The 16890-nt window shown below is 37.0% G+C and overlaps 3 protein-coding genes across 8 annotated transcripts; 1 reads left to right on the top strand and 2 right to left on the bottom strand.

The window, feature by feature from the left end:
- Positions 1 to 2153: 2153 nt before the first annotated feature.
- On the top strand, positions 2154 to 5922 carry LOC121249987 (MDIS1-interacting receptor like kinase 1). Its single transcript, XM_041148880.1, has 2 exons — positions 2154 to 5109; positions 5345 to 5922. Exons 1-2 carry the CDS (start codon positions 2436 to 2438, stop codon positions 5749 to 5751), a joined length of 3081 nt encoding a protein of 1026 aa, XP_041004814.1. The 5' UTR covers positions 2154 to 2435; the 3' UTR covers positions 5752 to 5922.
- Positions 5923 to 6040: 118 nt separating this feature from the next.
- On the bottom strand, positions 6041 to 10917 carry LOC121249988 (auxin-responsive protein IAA11-like). Of its 6 annotated transcripts, none has more exons than XM_041148882.1 (5): positions 10203 to 10910; positions 8051 to 8385; positions 7344 to 7479; positions 6456 to 6517; positions 6041 to 6364 (listed from the first exon to the last, which is right to left on the bottom strand). In XM_041148882.1, the coding sequence occupies exons 1-5, from the start codon at positions 10577 to 10579 to the stop codon at positions 6315 to 6317; spliced, it is 960 nt and encodes a 319-aa protein (XP_041004816.1). In that variant the 5' UTR covers positions 10580 to 10910; the 3' UTR covers positions 6041 to 6314. The 6 variants fall into 6 exon arrangements, with proteins under 6 accessions (XP_041004816.1, XP_041004817.1, XP_041004818.1 ...); XM_041148883.1 differs by having other exon boundaries at positions 6072 to 6364; positions 8051 to 8388; positions 10206 to 10913; XM_041148884.1 differs by having other exon boundaries at positions 6072 to 6364; positions 10206 to 10912.
- Positions 10918 to 13019: 2102 nt separating this feature from the next.
- On the bottom strand, positions 13020 to 16657 carry LOC121251196. The gene is made up of 4 exons (XM_041150559.1): positions 16503 to 16657; positions 15855 to 15989; positions 13949 to 14136; positions 13020 to 13600 (listed from the first exon to the last, which is right to left on the bottom strand). Exons 1-4 carry the CDS (start codon positions 16559 to 16561, stop codon positions 13392 to 13394), a joined length of 591 nt encoding a protein of 196 aa, XP_041006493.1. The 5' UTR covers positions 16562 to 16657; the 3' UTR covers positions 13020 to 13391.
- Between the last annotated feature and the right edge of the window lie 233 nt (positions 16658 to 16890).

Here is a 16890-nt window from a genome sequence, read left to right as displayed (position 1 = left end):
AATAAATGAGATTTTATTATTATTTATTTATTTATTTATTTTGAAAAAAGAAGTATTGGTCAGATTTGTCGTCTCATTAAGGTAGGTCCAGATGTATGAGTGGGGTCCAAAATTGGAAATACATACTACATGCATTGCATGTGGGTGTTCACGATGTGGAAAGAGTGGGCATAAAGCCATGTGGAGGCACGTAAATAAGCTTTGCCCTTGCCATCACCTTTTCTCCAATAAGAGGGAGAGAAGAGAAGGATGTTCTTCCCAACCCGAGGAAGCTGCCTGGCGCTGTTTCCACATGGCTGCCTTTTCCAATATCTTCTAAATTTCTAATACCCATATCGCTACCACTATAATGGATAAATGCTATATTTATTAAAAGTGCACGATTTCACCCGATTTAGTTTTTTTTTTTTTAATTTTTTTTAATGTTTTCAATCCAGCAGGTCCACATGTGTGCATGTGAAAATAGAAGGCAAGATAAAAATTAAATATTAGTTTTTTTTCTGAGACGAATGGCAGTTGGTGGGCTCATCAGACCCATGATTGATGTGCATTACTTTCTTCTATTTCCTTCTCTTTTCTATTTTTTTTTTCCTTTTAATTTATGTTTTTATATGTGAACATGACTCCCTTGTTTTAAGTTATGGGTAGATTTCATCATCTCCCTCTAATACTACTTTGTTCTGCTTTGTTTTTCTTCAATGATTTATTCCTATTTGGAGAAAAGAAACCATGGGAAAAGAGAATTTGTTCTTTTCAAAGGGAAATTGTGAGCTTTTTTAGGATGCTTCAATTAATTAATAAACATTTGGTATGGCCCACCCATTTCAATGTATCATTTGAAAAGATAAGAGTTTGTTTTGTCTTTGTTTTTTTTTTTTTTTTTTATTCTTTTATGGTTTTCTTCACTCACCTTAATAACATGGAAAGATTCCTTCCTGATCTCAATCATATAGCTGATAACTAACCTGCCCATTAAGCTATTAAGGCCAATTAACCATTAAGTGGATGATGAGTGTCCCCATCTTGGGTTTCTCTTAAAATATTTTACAGGTCGATGTGTACTTTTCCATCCTAGATCGATGTTGTCTACACAGTTTTTTTTTTTTTTTTCCTTTCTTTATTGTGGAATTAATATACAAGTTTTAAGAGAATTATTTATGGTTTCTTTTGTATAATCTAATGAACTAATTCCCCTTATCACATGGGTCTGATTTTGATATTAGGTATATGATCACATGAACATAGATCAATGTTCTGGCTTTGTTGAATCCCACACCTCTTAATCTTTACGCTTCATGATTAGGTGATCGTGGGTCCCCCACCTTAAGCATCATTTCTGAATCTTTGTCATACTTAGAAGTTACCCTTTACCAGTTTCCAAGTCTTAAATCATTTTGAGCATGCAGGGTTTGAGTTCCACTTTCACACTCTGTAAGCTGGAGCTAAAGAAATCTTTTTTTTTTTTTTTTCTAAAATAATAATCTCAGAGATTTTAACTGTAATTTACTCCATGCACTAGATGAAAGCCCCAAGTCTGTCCCTTTTTTCTCCCTTTTCAATCTGCTGAAAAGCAAAACCTGGCTATTATTAACCCTTGAACTACATGGTGATTCCTAATTAATAACCAAGTAATGATAGATTTGACATGTCATGAATTATCCCTTCCTAGAATCAAATCTTATCTTTTTCTTCTTCTTTTTTTTTTTTTTTTTTTTTTTTTTCCTTTTCTTTGGACCCACAAAAGCTGAGTGATAAGGCATGGCACATGAAGCTCAATTACACCATGGAACAGTACCATTTATATATATATATACACACACATAATACACATACTCTCTCGTTGATCTTTATTTAGGTGTCATTTGGATAAAATGAGATGAGATGTAACACTTTTACCGTCTTTATTTCATCATAGTTTTTTTGTTTTTCCAAGCTAATAATAGAGCAAAAGAGAAATAAACATATTAGTGGTGAAATAAATAATAAAATGAACCAGAAGCTAGCACATTGTGCTGACTCACTCAAGTTGACTATTATGAAAGAAAGAAAGAAATAGAAGAAGAAACAATGCCACCATTTGTAAGAATACATTCCATCCCCATGTTTAATGTCGGAAGAACTTCCAATAACTCCAAGCTTTCTCGTCATTACTCGCTGATTAACAGCTGTTGCAGTACCCAAGACCTCACGAGCCCTCAAAGATAAAAATAGGAACTAATCATTTAGTTTTATTAATATTTATATACCAACCCATCTGCATTAATCAGTCTTCTTTCCATTACTACTATTGTCTATTTCTTCACAGAATGAACACTTATACTGAGTGATCTCCCACATATAAATAAAACTCGCTCAACTCAGCCATCTTTCGTTCTAGCTAGCTAGCTTTCTTAGCAATGAAAATGGTGGCAAACTGATAAACTAAACAAGAAAAAATGAAGAAGAACGAGATGCAACTGAAACCCCAGTTGTGGTTCTTGTTCTTCTTCTTGTATTGTTTTTACATTGTTTGCTGTTGTTTCGGTATTGCTGCTGCAGCTGATGAGGATGAAGTGAGTGTTCTACTCTCGATAAAAGCGGGTCTTGTTGATCCTTTAGATAGCCTTCGAGATTGGAAATTGTCAGACCATGCAGCCCACTGTAACTGGACTGGAGTGTGGTGCAACTCCAATGGCAACGTTGAGAAGCTAGATCTTTCCCACATGAATATCAGCGGCCTTGTATCGGATGACATCCAACGGCTGAAAAGTCTCACTTCTCTCAACTTGTGCTGCAATGGGTTTTCGTCGTCACTGCCCAAATTCCTTTCCAATCTCACAGCATTAAGGAGCCTTGATCTAAGCCAGAATTCCTTTGTTGGAGGCTTCCCAGGAGGCCTAGGAAGTGCGGCTCGTCTTATAACCTTGAATGCTTCAAGCAACGATTTCTCGGGTTTTCTTCCTGAGGATCTTGGAAATGCTACTTCCCTGGAGAGCCTGGATCTTAGAGGGAATTTCTTTGAAGGGTCAATTCCAAAGTCCTTAAAGAATTTGCAGAAGTTAAAGTTTCTTGGCCTCTCTGGGAATAACCTCACAGGCAAAATCCCAGGAGAACTTGGGCAACTTTCATCACTGGAGAAGATTATTTCCGGGTACAATGAGTTTGAAGGCGAAATCCCGGTGGAGTTTGGAAATCTCACCAACCTCAAGTATCTTGATTTGGCATCTGGCAATATTGGTGGCAAGATTCCAGCTGAATTGGGGAGGTTAAAGCTACTAGAGACAGTATACTTGTATGGGAACAATCTTCAAGGCAGCATTCCACAAGCTATCGGCAACATCACTGCATTAACTTTGTTGGATTTCTCTGATAACTTGTTATCAGGGGAAATTCCAGCTGAGATAGGTGAGCTGAAGAATTTGCAGCTCTTGGATCTAAAGTGCAATCGATTGTCAGGTTCAGTTCCTACTGGACTAGGAGGGTTGACTCAATTACGGGTTCTTGCGCTGTGGAATAATTCTTTTTCGGGGCCATTGCCAAGTGATCTTGGCAATAATTCGCCATTGCAGTTGCTGGACGTCTCCTCCAATGCACTCTCTGGTGAGCTTCCAGCAACCTTGTGCAGTGGGGGCAATCTCACAAAGCTCATTCTTTTCAAAAATGCCTTCTCGGGGCCAATTCCTGCTGCCTTATCAGCATGTCTGTCACTTGTCCGGGTTCGAGCGCAGAATAATCTTCTTTCTGGGACAATTCCAGGAGGTCTTGGAAAACTCGGGAAGCTTGACAGGTTAGAATTAGCAAATAATAGTCTCACTGGTCAGATCCCAGATGATATTGGTTCTTCTACATCGCTTTCTTTCATTGACTTCTCTAGAAACCGCCTCTATTCTTTGCTTCCTCCCACTATTCTTTCGATTCCAAAACTGCAAACCTTCATAGCTTCAAACAATAACTTGGAAGGTAAAATCCCTGACCAATTCCAGGATGGGCCTTCACTTTCTGTGCTTGATCTCTCATTGAACCATTTCTCTGGAAGCATTCCAGCAAGCATTGCTTCATGTCAGAAATTGGTAGTTTTGAATCTCAGGAACAACCAACTGACAGGACAAATCCCAAAAGAAATTGCCATGATGCCCACTTTGGCCACTCTCGATCTATCCAACAACTCTCTTACTGGTGGAATACCAGAAGATTTTGGGATATCTCCGGCCTTAGAAATGCTCAATGTTTCATACAACAAGCTACAAGGTGCTGTTCCAACAAATGGTTTACTAAGAACTATAAACCCAGATGATCTTGTGGCAAACGCTGGTCTCTGTGGTGGTGTACTCCCTCCATGCGATGGAAACTCTGCATTCGCATCAAGACATGGGAGCTTGCACGCAAAGCACATTATTGCTGGATGGATCATTGGAATTTCATCATTTTTAGCAATTTTATGTGCTCTCTTTGGTGCTCGAACTCTGTACAAAAGGTTGTATTCAAACGGAAGTTGCTTCGAAGAAAGATATGAAACAAGAAATGGGGAGTGGCCATGGAGATTAATGGCATTCCAGAGGCTCGGTTTCACAACTGCTGACATTCTGGCTTGCATCAAGGAATCAAATGTAATTGGTATGGGAGCAGCTGGGACTGTCTATAAGGCTGAGCTGCCTCGACTAAATACCGTTGTGGCAGTCAAAAAGTTGTGGAGATCTGAAGCTGATAAAGCTGATATTGAAACTGGAAGCAGAAATGATCTTGTTGGAGAGGTGAATCTCCTGGGAAGGCTAAGGCATCGAAATATTGTTCGATTATTAGGATTTCTCCATAACGACACTAATGTAATGATAATATATGAGTTTATGCAAAGTGGCAACCTTGGGGAAGCCTTGCATGGCAAACAAGCAGGAAGGTTGCTTGTAGATTGGGTTTCTAGGTATAACATAGCACTTGGAGTTGCACAAGGGCTTGCTTATCTCCACCACGATTGTCACCCACCGGTCATCCATCGAGACATCAAGTCGAATAACATTCTGCTTGATGCAAATCTTGAGGCAAGGATTGCCGACTTTGGGTTGGCAAGGATGATGATCCGGAAGAATGAGACAGTTTCAGTGGTGGCTGGATCATATGGATACATAGCTCCAGGTCAGTTACCATATCTTTTAGCCAAATTGATTCTGATTTTGTTTTCCTCTCTTTAACCAATCAAGGAGCACTATTGATCTGTGAATTTCTAAGTACTTCAAGATGAGAAAGCAGATTAAATGGTTTGGATAACAATATAGTCATCGTTACGAGTTCATTCTATAAAAGATTACAAAAAGAAACTTGAACATGTCTGATCTCTAGCGATTCTGTAATTTTTATGCTTCCATTGCAGAGTACGGATACACCTTGAAGGTCGACGAAAAGATCGACATATACAGCTTTGGAGTGGTTCTACTGGAGCTTCTCACCGGAAAGCGACCATTAGATCCCGAGTTTGGAGAGTCTGTGGACATTGTTGAGTGGATAAGAAGGAAAGTTAGAGACAACAACTCATTAGAAGCAGCACTAGACCCCAATGTAGGAAGCTGCAAGCATGTTCAAGAAGAGATGCTCTTAGTCCTTCGAATAGCTCTTCTTTGCACAGCCAAGCTCCCAAGGGACAGACCCTCCATGAGGGATGTGCTGACAATTCTAGGAGAGGCAAAGCCACGGAGAAAAAGCAGTAGCAACAATGATGGATGTACAACTAACAAAGAGAAGCCAGTCTTTAGCACATCGCCTGTAAACGGCCTGCTCTAGGAACAAAATTGAGTTCCTCCCCCTCAGCTGTCATTTTGTTAAAAGTTGTTCTTTTGTATTTAGATTCTTCTCTTGTTAATGTTTGTAATCACAGTTTCACATTGGTGTCCAGAAGACTGAAGGCTATATGAAATCACATTTTTCTTGCAAATAAAGCATCACTTTCGAGAATTCAACTTTGTCATTATTGAGTTGTTTTTGTCCACCTTCGAGTATGTTTGTATAAAATATCTCCAGTAGAAGAAACGAAAAGGAAATTAAAACAAGCCCCCATTCAAGCGTGTGCAGAAAAGCAGGACAAAAGCATTGAAACACTCACATTGACAGCACAAACAAGCAATATTTTACTGAACTGTGCATGTGTATATATAACGGTAAAATATTGAATAAAAAAAATTATGCATATACATATTTGATAAAGAGCAAACCAAAACGAACAGGAGCCGTGGACAAACCATTACTTTTCAAAACGCTTTTACTACGCAGTATCCTCTCTCTTTTGTTATATCACTTTCGAGTTTCAAGCCAAATCTCGCTTGTTGCTGAAGTTTCCAAAACCAGGTCTAGATGGGCTTGGTTCTTTGCCTCCCATTCGTTTCCTCTGACCTTTGAGCTGCGTTAAGAGTTTATTTTAACAGGATGGTATCAAGTGAAAGTGCAGCTTCCAAATGTCAACCTTATTGTTGATTGCAGTCTCTACTTACCAAGTCCATTAGCTTCAGATGTCCTCATAATTCTTAGCCTCCTCACGGAGCTAATGAACATCCTGAAAGCCATTTAAGAATCAAAGAAAAATTATGACAATCAGAACAGATAAGACTTGTAACAAGGACCAAATAGTAGAGAATAAAGACTCATTCGCAGGTAGTGCATTCTCTGCCTCGCTTTATTCATGTATTTGTTTTTTCATTTTTCCCCTATTCCTTATTTTAATGGCACTGGGTATCCAAGAACAAAGTCCAGTCTAATCCAGGCCATCGGCAAAAAGTTTCCTGCAAGTGCACCTTGTAATTCAAGGGGAAATTCCCTCAGTCCGATGGCCCTAGAAATTGTTTGCACCCAAATGTTCGAACCTTAGCCACTAAGGAAGCAAACCACCATGAACAAGGCACTTACCACTTGAGCCAACCCCTTGATTTCCCCTATCTATGTCTCTACATTCTCTATTCCTTCATTTGTCATGGAACATAAATCCTTGGATGAAACCTAGAATGTCCGCACACGAAACCTAGAAGATGGATTATCAATAGCACTTTTCAATCAAGATATATACAAATTGAACATGCCCTTTGCCAAATAATTCAATGAGATCAATACCTTCAAGTAATTTGCATCCCAATATTGCATGTTACTATTAAACAACTCCAGCTCACGAGTTAAAATTATGTACAGATATTGTCATATTACTAAAGTAGCCACTAGCTGCATTATGGCTGTGGTAAATAGGCAATGCCAAGGCAACACCTACTTACAACTTAAGTAGTACTGGAACATAACAAAATCACATTAGCCAGAAACCTATCCCCATGAAGGCAATTTCTTAGGCCAAATAAATAAAGTGATCAGTTTATAACGAAACATATTAGACATACCCCCAAGGAACATCTCCAACAAGCATCCAGTCACCCTCTCTGTCTTCGTATGTGAGCACAAATTCAGAAGATCCATCCAGCAATCTTGATCGTCTTGTTGCTTCTACCATCATGTCATGTTCCTCTCCGCTTGATCCTAGTCACAGATTGGAGCCACCACCACTCATTAAAAGAAAATAAGCACGCTTCTGCTTCATGCCTATAAACACAAACTTGATCATCTAGATAACAATGATGAAGGATTTCATGCATTGGAATTTCTTATATTTCAAAATTTTCTTTAATCCTAAATTATCCTAAGTTTTCATTGCTTCAAAATTTAGAACACTTTGATTGTTCCTACATAAAATCCAAAACTTATTGCCATACTTTTGGCAAAAGGCTGCAAAATTTAGGAATCCTTTGTTATTTTATCTTAATTTATTTTTTGAGAAGTAGGAATCCCTTTTTAATTTGGACAGAAGTTCATGCCAAAGTGTTAAATTACAGCCCAAAACCTTTGCTCATTAAACAAGTAAATTAATACACAATAACTCTCATTAATGATCAAGATTTAACAAACCATGCAATACTTTCTTTTTTGAGTCTCATCTTAGGTCAATTGGAGATTCATTTTGCCAAGAGACCTGTCTTTTGAAACCATAAAATGAAAAGGGTTCTTAACTCTTCAATCTGAAACTCAAAATACAAGGTATAAAAACACTCACGTATTGAATTCATCATTGTAGATGATGTCTGAAACATATCCTCCAGTTTTTGTGTCAAGGTTGCATAGCAACTGTGTGCACTCAGATCAACCTTCCTTCCAATAGGAGTTCCATCCATATTCACCTTCACAAACAGAGAGCTTCTTGAGTGTCCCTTCACTTTAGCATTAACATTGCTCTTGTCACAGCCATTGTTAGTTTCTTTTCCATCTGTAGTATTACTGTTTCTACTTTTCCCAATAAGTGAGTTGAATACTTCAGTGACTGGTAATTTTGTTTGGCTGACCATGCTATTCATTCTATATGCTCTTACAGGAGGCCATCCCACAACCTGACTGCTTTAAGAATTTAAAAAAAAGAATCCATCAGTGAAGAAAATGAAACTAATATAAATAGGTTGCTGAAATGCAATCACCAAAATCAATAAGTTGTAGCACAATCAGAAAGATCCAATGTCAACAAAATATCGATACCAGAAGAATTACGAAGAATGAACTGTTCGCACATGGCGAGATTTTTCTGATTCTTAAAGATATGATTAGATCCCAAAAATGATGGCAGAAACCAACCGGCTATGGCACCAACAAGCAATAGGCTCCTATGGAATAGGCATGATACTGCCAAAAACCTACCATAGATAAGTAGGAAAACATCTCAAACAACAACAAAAAACCACCTACTCCCAACTTGTCAAACAGGGTGGACCAATCCTGACACTTTCAAAACCGCAAACTTTACAAAATCTTTCCAGCAAACCGTTAGTTCTGCTAACAAATTGATTCAAGTCAAATACATGCATGCAACAACTGCAGCCAGGACAATGGTGCTGTGAAATGATACACTATTGGTCTAAAGGCAAACTTTTGTACATCCGAACAGTATAAGTTAACCAAGAAACAAAAAGTCGATTGTGTGCTATTTAACCAAAGAACAGAAACTCGATTGTGTGCTATTTTGGCAATAAACCAACAATAAAATAAGTCAATGACATCAGATCACTCAAAGTACAGCAATAACTGCCAATTAAGGAAGCTCTGGACAAGGTTGCATTTGAAAGCAAGTTCATGTAAGATCAAATTGCAGTCATATTTGGTGGGGAGGCGAGGGCAACTTCACCCTGAGATTTTCGATATTTGTAGGCATGATTAAATGTTTCCATTCCAACGTGAAAGAGAAGAAGACTGGGCTTGTGTTCGACTCTTTGATGGTTGTTTTGGGTGACAATTGGGGAATAAATTTTTGAGTAATGATACACTTACAAGTTTCTTACAACTCTTTTATTGTTCATTTCAAATTAATCATTGCAAGCATGCCACTTCGTTAAAAATAACTTTTAATTTTACAAAATTACCCTTCGTTTTAATATAGAGTTGTAAGCGAGTTGTAAGAGAGATATAAGTTAATCACTTTCCGATATGTTTTACTAGATTATTCAATTTTTTAGCTTAATCAAGAGAAATCATGGGTCTTCCAATGGATAAGGGAAAAGCAGGGTACAAACCCCATGGTTGCCATAACGTATATTTTAGGATCTATGCAGGTAAAGACTCTCAAGTGACCCAATGTTATACAAAGCCTTAAGCTTGGGCCAATTGACACATTTATCTTTCTGAGAATTAAGGCCTACTAAGCAGATGTAAAGATAATTAGAAAACAAGGGAGCAGGGAATCAGAACCTTTTGAGCTTCCAGTGTGATACAAAGATGCCCAACGTAGGGGGTAATTAGAATTGTATATTTAATATCAGATATGCGAATTGGATTAGGTATGGGAATAAACCACAAAATAAAAGCAAGCAAAAAGCCTCGTATGTTTATCAGCATCAGATCCATCAAATCCAAAAACTCAAAATCACAATCTCAAAATTAATCTGTGATTAGATATACCAAAGTCAGAAAAGAAGATTGGAGAATAACATCCTAGTCATGAAATGAGAAGCCGAGTAAAGTATATTGATTGATAGCAAATAAATTAGATAGCTTGCAACTATAGAATAATAGAACAAGGCATTAAAGCAAACAAACTTAGACTCGATTTAGAAGAAAGCACATAGCCTAAGGAAACAATAAAAATACTAAACCTGAACAGTATGGGTTAAAAAAAACTCCAACAAAGGAAAGAAAAGGCATATCCAATAATCCAAAGATCTTACTACCTGGCACCATTAGCAGCAGCAACAGAATCAGCACTTCTCTTGGTCCCAGATGAAACATTAGCTCTGCTCAAAGAAGAGGATGACGATGAGGATGAAGCTGAAGAAGCTGAAGACGAAGAACCCACGTAAGGAAAATCCTTGGCCGTCAAAAACCGAGCATATTGACCACCCCTTGGACCTTGTTGGGCCTTACAAGAACCACCACCAAGACTCAATCCAAGACCCAGCTCAAGCTCAGACTCTTCCAGGCAAGAAGAAGAATCCTCAGACGACAAGACCAGGTTGTCATCCTTCGACACCGTGGACATCGACACACCACTCGTAATAGACCCTCCTCCTCCTCCTCCAGACACCACTCCACCAACACCCTGCATTGAAATCTTTGTAGCCTGTAGAAGCTCCTAGACCCAGAAAAGATTTTCAAAGAAAAAGAATTAAGAGGAAGGCAGCAGATTATAGAGAAGAGGACAAGGGGGTTTAAGAGGAGCAGGGCCAATAAAGGAAGGAAAAGGAAAAGGGAAATAGAGAGGGAAACAAAGGGAGAAGAAGAGAAACGTGTGGGCTCTGTTTGATGGTGAGTATTTGGGAAAGGAAGGAAGCAAGCAAAAGAAGAAAAGGCCGGGTGGGTGTGGTGGACGTGGTGATGGGGACGGAGGAAAAGGATGTGGTTGGGGGCACTAATGCTGCATGGCCCCCACCCTCTTTGTCTAGTTTATGCGCCACCATCAACATATCCTTTCACAACATCGTCCCCTTTCCCCTACCAAATAAATGTGTTTTCTGTTTTAGAAATGCTTGCTCTTAAGAGATTTTATAAATAAGAAAATTATAAATTATACATCATATTACAAAATATTTTTATTATAAAATAAATATATTGTATTCCCCATCAAATTACATAATTATTTATATTTATTTTTTAAAATATTTGACATTTGTGTAGATTTAGTACTTAATTTTCATTTTTATTTTTATTTTGTTTGAAAACATTGAGCCTAATTTTGCCTACCATAGCCTAATCAAGGCAACTGGTACCGACTTGGATTGGTTTGGGATGATTTTTAGTGATTGGTTTATAAATTCTCAAACTTGAATTCGCTTTATATATGTAAAATTTAGTGTTATTATATTCTCAAGTAAATATGTAGAATACATTATTTACATGATTTAAATAATAAAATTTAATTTATAATATTTAAATTTTAAAATTTATTTTTTAAATTAAATTATAAGTACCGATTTGATAATAAAATTTTAAAAAAATTTATTCAACATATCTTTTTTCATCATCTTATGATATGATATTAGATAATAAATTTATAAATAAAATATAATAAATAATTATTAATTATTAAATATTGTATCATAAAATGGAGCGTTACTCTAAAAAAAAATTTGTAAATTTATTCCTGTCTTTTTTCTTTTCGGCCTACTTCTCATCTCTCTCTCTCTCTCCACGTGATTGCATTAGATTATATGATTTGTGTCCTACATTTATTTGTTGGCGTTGTATCCAAGTGCGAGCCATTGCATTGATATTCAAAAAATGGATCCCTTTTCATTGCTGAAGTGCTGGCTGCTCAATGTCTCGAAAGAGAGAGATAAAATCGTTCGAAGTTAGATGGGTCCCACAACCCATGTACTCCCAACGACAACCCGACAAGATGGGGCCCAATTCATCAAATGTCTCGACACTTTTGGAGTCAAGGCCCACCTGGGCCCCGCTTCTGTAATCACGAATTTCTCAACACGTGGGGCTTCACTGCCCATCGGATATAACGTAAGACGGCCCAACGGAAGACTACGAAACCCTTGGGCGGCCTTTTTTGGAGTGAGTCCCCGCAACTTGATTTGAGGTTCCGAGTTTCATGCCCCACCGCGACCTGCCGCGTGGCTAATTCTTTCGATAGACGCGCACGATACTGTCTCGCGCATGGAGCGGCAGTGTCTCCCAATGCCCTCGCAAGTCGCAAACAGATATGTGGTTTACTTCCATTAAAAAAATAGTACACATTGAATATATTTTTTTACAATTTTTTATATACTAAAAAAAAAAACATTTTTATAAAAATAATATCATTTTATAGACATATCTTTAATTTAAAATATAAATATAAAAAAGATTGTAAGTATATCATTATTTATTTCAGACACGTTTGCAGGGACTCCGTAATTTTGCATTGAAAAAAATATGTTTTACTCCCATCAATTTTAAAAATAGTTTACTTAAATTTAAAACGGCCATCCAATTTTAACTATTAAGATAAATAAAATAAGTGAGTTACAATATTGATGGTTGGATTATAATAAATGATACAAAAAACTCTTAAGAAATTGTATAATAATAATAATAATAATAATAATAATATATTGGTTGTGGCATATTTCAAATATTTTTATGAGCATGTCTCCTCCGGTCCCCAATGGTGATGCTGATTTGTAAACCAATCTTGAATGAGTCAGGTCTAAGCAATAAAACAAGTCATTCAGCAGAAGGGACTTCTAATCCTAACTTGCTTCTCTTCCACGCCACATGCACATACAGACATTCAGTTTTGATGCATTAGGTTACAAAAAATATAGTTTTGTCCCAAACAGGTCCAAATCAATGCCTAATGCCTTAAATTGTCCAAAGCTGATTTTGTCTCTCACTCCTAATGTCAAAATGGTCCCATATTATTATTTTTTCAACATTTCTAAGCTTTTGTTTGTTACACTTTTCTGGGTTGGGTTGGGTTGGTCTTGTCCTATGCACTTGTTTTTAATGTTTCCCAGACGGTTTTGTCTTTACTCAAAGAATATCACAAACCAGGCTAAACTCCTCAGTCAAAATACCAACTATATTGCTCATCTGGGCTTTAAACCCAAGCAAGTGTTCAGCCAATCCCAACAACAAGAGCCCATGTTGGTCGTTACCTTACAATGCTAATTAAATATATTGCATTATAGTGTGGAGAGGAAAAAAACTTGGATCTCCCCCTTGTTCTTAGGTTGGCACTACATCCCAACTGATCTCATTATATTTCTCAACAAAAGAAAACAACTGTTTCACATAACTTATTTCATGAACATATCAAGTATGGAGCTCCCCTTGGTTCAGTTTACCAATAATGGAATGGAAGAAACTTGGGTGAGCAGAAGAATCAAACAAGGAAAAGGGTTGTGGTAATCAATAGTATACGACTCTCATTTCCGCTCAACGGAAGGATTCTCCGACTCCTTCTCTGACTCTTGAGGCTTGCATTCGGTGCATGTTGTACAAGCTGGAGGAGGGAAGTCAGACAAACTAATCCGCAACGCCTGATGCTTCTCATCATTTCCAGGAACATGAAGGAGAGCATCCATGATTAGAATGTCCCAATCACGAGGCCGGAGAAATGATAACCAAGAGTCATCTGTTAAGGAAACAAACTGATTCTGTCAACTAAGTAAAAACATTAATGTTTCAAGTGAAATAAGTAACTGGAATCATGCACTGAATAGAAGGAGCCAGAATATCCAGAGAGTATTATTACTATCAATATTTTATAATCATAAGACTTTCCAAACAGAAGTGTTTTGTTTTACCAACTTTTCCTAACCAGTGCATAAAATGTCAGAAGGATGATAGGGACCATCTTGACTAGAGGTGCTTACTAAGATTATGGTTTTGGATGCAAAAACACGAAGCATACATTAAATAACTTGAAGATGACAAAAACAGAACTGACAATCTAAACAGCATATTGAAGTCAAGTGCAAACCTCCATTACGGACTGCCTTCAACTGGAAGGTTCCCGAGCCTTGCGGTCCAGACACAGGAAATGTACAAGATACAGAGTGCCTCTTATGAGTTACTGCAAGTGATGCATTGTACCATGGACCCTTCAAAAGAGGTTCCCCAATGGCATCTATGACTGCCCGGTTCTTACTTGCTTTCTCCAAGGCTTTGCTGCAAAGTTTTTAGGCAAATGATTAGCTACCTCATTGTCAATCTTTGTTTTTTTTTTTTTTTTCCAAGTACAGAAAATATTGAAGATGGAGACAGGATTAAGCATGATGAAATAAAATCATGTCTAGTGGAAAGTTTCAATATTATGGAATGTTCATCATTTTAAGTAACTTCGTTTGCCATAACACAAAATATATAAGAAACAAAACATTATCAACCAAGCCGAAAAAGTGGCATACATACATATCATTCAACTCAGCTAATCCTTAATACCAACTAAATCGGGGTCAACTTCATGCACCCTTTTTCAATAAATTTGGGTTCAGATGTTTTTTCATGATTCTACCATACATAAGATCATACTCTCCCTCACCTCCTCTTTTATCGTATCCTCTTTTCCTAATTCTACCCATGTCATTTTATGCATCCCTCCACTACACACGATGGAATCAATAACGAAAATATTTCGATTTCAGTAAGATGGTCATTAATAAAAACTTATCTCACTTATCAAAAATACCAAGCCCTAGTTCTAGGATATTCCTATAGGTAGGCCTAGCCCATGTACACAAGTACACGAGACATTTAAAAGAGAAAGCACAAATATTTCTTTCATTTTCTATGAGTGATAAATATATCTGAACCTAAAATTTAAAGATAAATATGCCACCATCGGTAAAAGTGTTTTTGCATTTCAAAGTTCTCAAGACTAAGGATGAATAGATTGAATTATTCTATTCTCTTACTGACATGTAAATTTTCATCATTTTTTTTATAAGTAAATTTTCATCATGACATCAACTAAATCAATTGGTACACCTTGCAGTGGAGAATGATTGGTAAGTCTCCAGTATTTTCTTTATTTTCCAAGTCCCTCGTTACCGTAATAGGCTACATCCAAAACCAATTGCCTTGTCTCTCTTTATTTGGAAAGTAAGGGGAAGAAAAGGATGAGGTAGTAATGGCAGCAATGTTGAAATAAATATATGACCTTTTAAGATACATTTGAACTTTGGTTTCAACAAAGAATAAAAACCTCGAGGATTATATATATTCACTATTCGATGCCACATGAAGTTAATTCTGATTGTAAGCCTTTTAAAAGAAATAGAGGACGATACCCAAAATTTTATTTAACGAACCCTCACTTCCAGAAGAGGAAAATCATGTACAAAGATAATGACTACTGAAAGGGACGAGACAAAGTATCTATTACAAGATATTGTTAAGTCCACCTAGTGTTCCATGTGAAAAACCAATCAACTGATTGCAGGCTCTTTATAGACAACATAAGCCTCTGTAGTTTGTATATGCCAACCTCATAGTTCTCACTCCTCCGTTAAGATAAACCCCAAAATCATTGAAAGTTTTTGCAAGGAACTGGGTGATTTTTACAAGAATGATCATTACTTTACCACTACCAAACTGATCCATCAAAAGTAAACAACAAGTTATGTCGTGATTGATGAACAGATGTACCACAAATATGGTGTACTGACTACCAGTTTTTTCTAACAATTTAGAGCTTAAGGCAGTGGAAGATGATAGGGAGAAAAATAATTACCAAACTCATAAAGAGATACAGAAACAAACCATTCAAATTAGAAATATTTTCTCTAAATATCTAATTGCTAACATGACAATATTGATGTAATCTGCTTCATCTAAAAAAATTTATAGAGAGGAAAAAAAAAACTCCTGAATGCAATGCCGCGTACCTGCTACAGCTATGATAAATAACAAGGTCATCAAGAGCACTCAGAGCAACACCACCAGTTACAGTAAACAAAACAAAAGACACCGCCTTTCGAGCCAATGACTTGTTGTTATCTTCATAGGCAGGCTTCGCGGAGCTGCAGCACGAAGTCTTAATAGTTATATATCATCGAGTTTCAACTTCCGTAAACCAAATCGATTGATGTGAAATCTGGAATCGATCGCACTTATAAATCATCTTAGATAATTCCAAACACAATACAAATAGGTCAAATCAGAAGTCACAAAACTCAGCCTCCCAAAATCTCTGTAGGATTGTTCTCTTCTACATTTAACATTTCTCCTAAGTTAAATTCTATCTATGTTTACTGAGAGAGAACAAAAGCACCAATTAAATTAGCATTATTACCTTGTCTTTTTATTTATTCTCCTCATTTAGAACAAGAAAATATAACACCCTCCACTCAACTGAGTCTGCCCGAGTGAAAGAAGGAAATATTAAATAACGAAGGACCCAGATCAAGATAATTCCCAAGAAAACGGTTTTTATACGGTAAAAATCATAACTTGACTGATTTGTTGAGATCTTCGAAAGCGATCAAAATCCATAGGGAGGAGAGAAAGAGAGAGAGATGGCAAGTATCGTGTACCCTGAAAGCTGTGACTTTGGGGAGCTCTTGAACAGGTTAATCAATCTTCTCCCTACCATTTTCCTCCTTAGCTGTGTGTTGCTCTAAAGTCTAAAACCCTTCTTCTGGCCAAGAGGGTTTTTTGTTTTGTTTTTGCTAGGTTTTACATTTGTTTCTTGGGCTTATATACTACGAGTAATCGTAGACGTAGAACTTTAAAAAAGTTATTAAAAAAAAAACTGTATGTAGTATGTACTACCACTGTTTTTCAGCCAAACGTGGCAAAAATCCGATTCAGTTATCGTTGTTCGAGTACCAGGTTGTCTTTTAAACCTTCTGGTTATATTGGTAAAGTATACTGATCATAACGACAGATTTCTTTCTGTAGATTTATTTTTTTATCGAGTTA

Source organism: Juglans microcarpa x Juglans regia, chromosome 2D (assembly GCF_004785595.1).
Source record: "Juglans microcarpa x Juglans regia isolate MS1-56 chromosome 2D, Jm3101_v1.0, whole genome shotgun sequence".
NCBI classification, from domain to species: domain Eukaryota; kingdom Viridiplantae; phylum Streptophyta; class Magnoliopsida; order Fagales; family Juglandaceae; genus Juglans; species Juglans microcarpa x Juglans regia.
Note: the sequence above shows the minus strand (reverse complement) of the source record. Positions and strands in the feature narration are given on the sequence as shown.

What these genes read in the sequence shown, in the direction of transcription:
- LOC121249988 (XM_041148881.1), bottom strand. Translation starts at nt 10,579, where the DNA reads ATGCAGGGTGTTGGTGGAGTGGTGTCTGGAGGAGGAGGAGGAGGGTCT. An exon ending in TACAATGATGAATTCAATAC is followed by an intron (nt 7,480 to 8,050) that starts GTGAGTGTTTTT and finishes ATCTGTGACTAG; the next exon opens with GATCAAGCGGAGAGGAACAT. An exon ending in GTTGGAGATGTTCCTTGGGG is followed by an intron (nt 6,518 to 7,343) that starts GTATGTCTAATA and finishes AATGGCTTTCAG; the next exon opens with GATGTTCATTAGCTCCGTGA.
- LOC121249987 (XM_041148880.1), top strand. Translation starts at nt 2,436, where the DNA reads ATGAAGAAGAACGAGATGCAACTGAAACCCCAGTTGTGGTTCTTGTTC. An exon ending in ATATGGATACATAGCTCCAG is followed by an intron (nt 5,110 to 5,344) that starts GTCAGTTACCAT and finishes CTTCCATTGCAG; the next exon opens with AGTACGGATACACCTTGAAG.
- LOC121251196 (XM_041150559.1), bottom strand. Translation starts at nt 16,561, where the DNA reads ATGGTAGGGAGAAGATTGATTAACCTGTTCAAGAGCTCCCCAAAGTCA. An exon ending in CCAAAGTCACAGCTTTCAGG is followed by an intron (nt 15,990 to 16,502) that starts GTACACGATACT and finishes TTCGTGCTGCAG; the next exon opens with CTCCGCGAAGCCTGCCTATG. An exon ending in GAAGGCAGTCCGTAATGGAG is followed by an intron (nt 13,601 to 13,948) that starts GTTTGCACTTGA and finishes TTTCCTTAACAG; the next exon opens with ATGACTCTTGGTTATCATTT.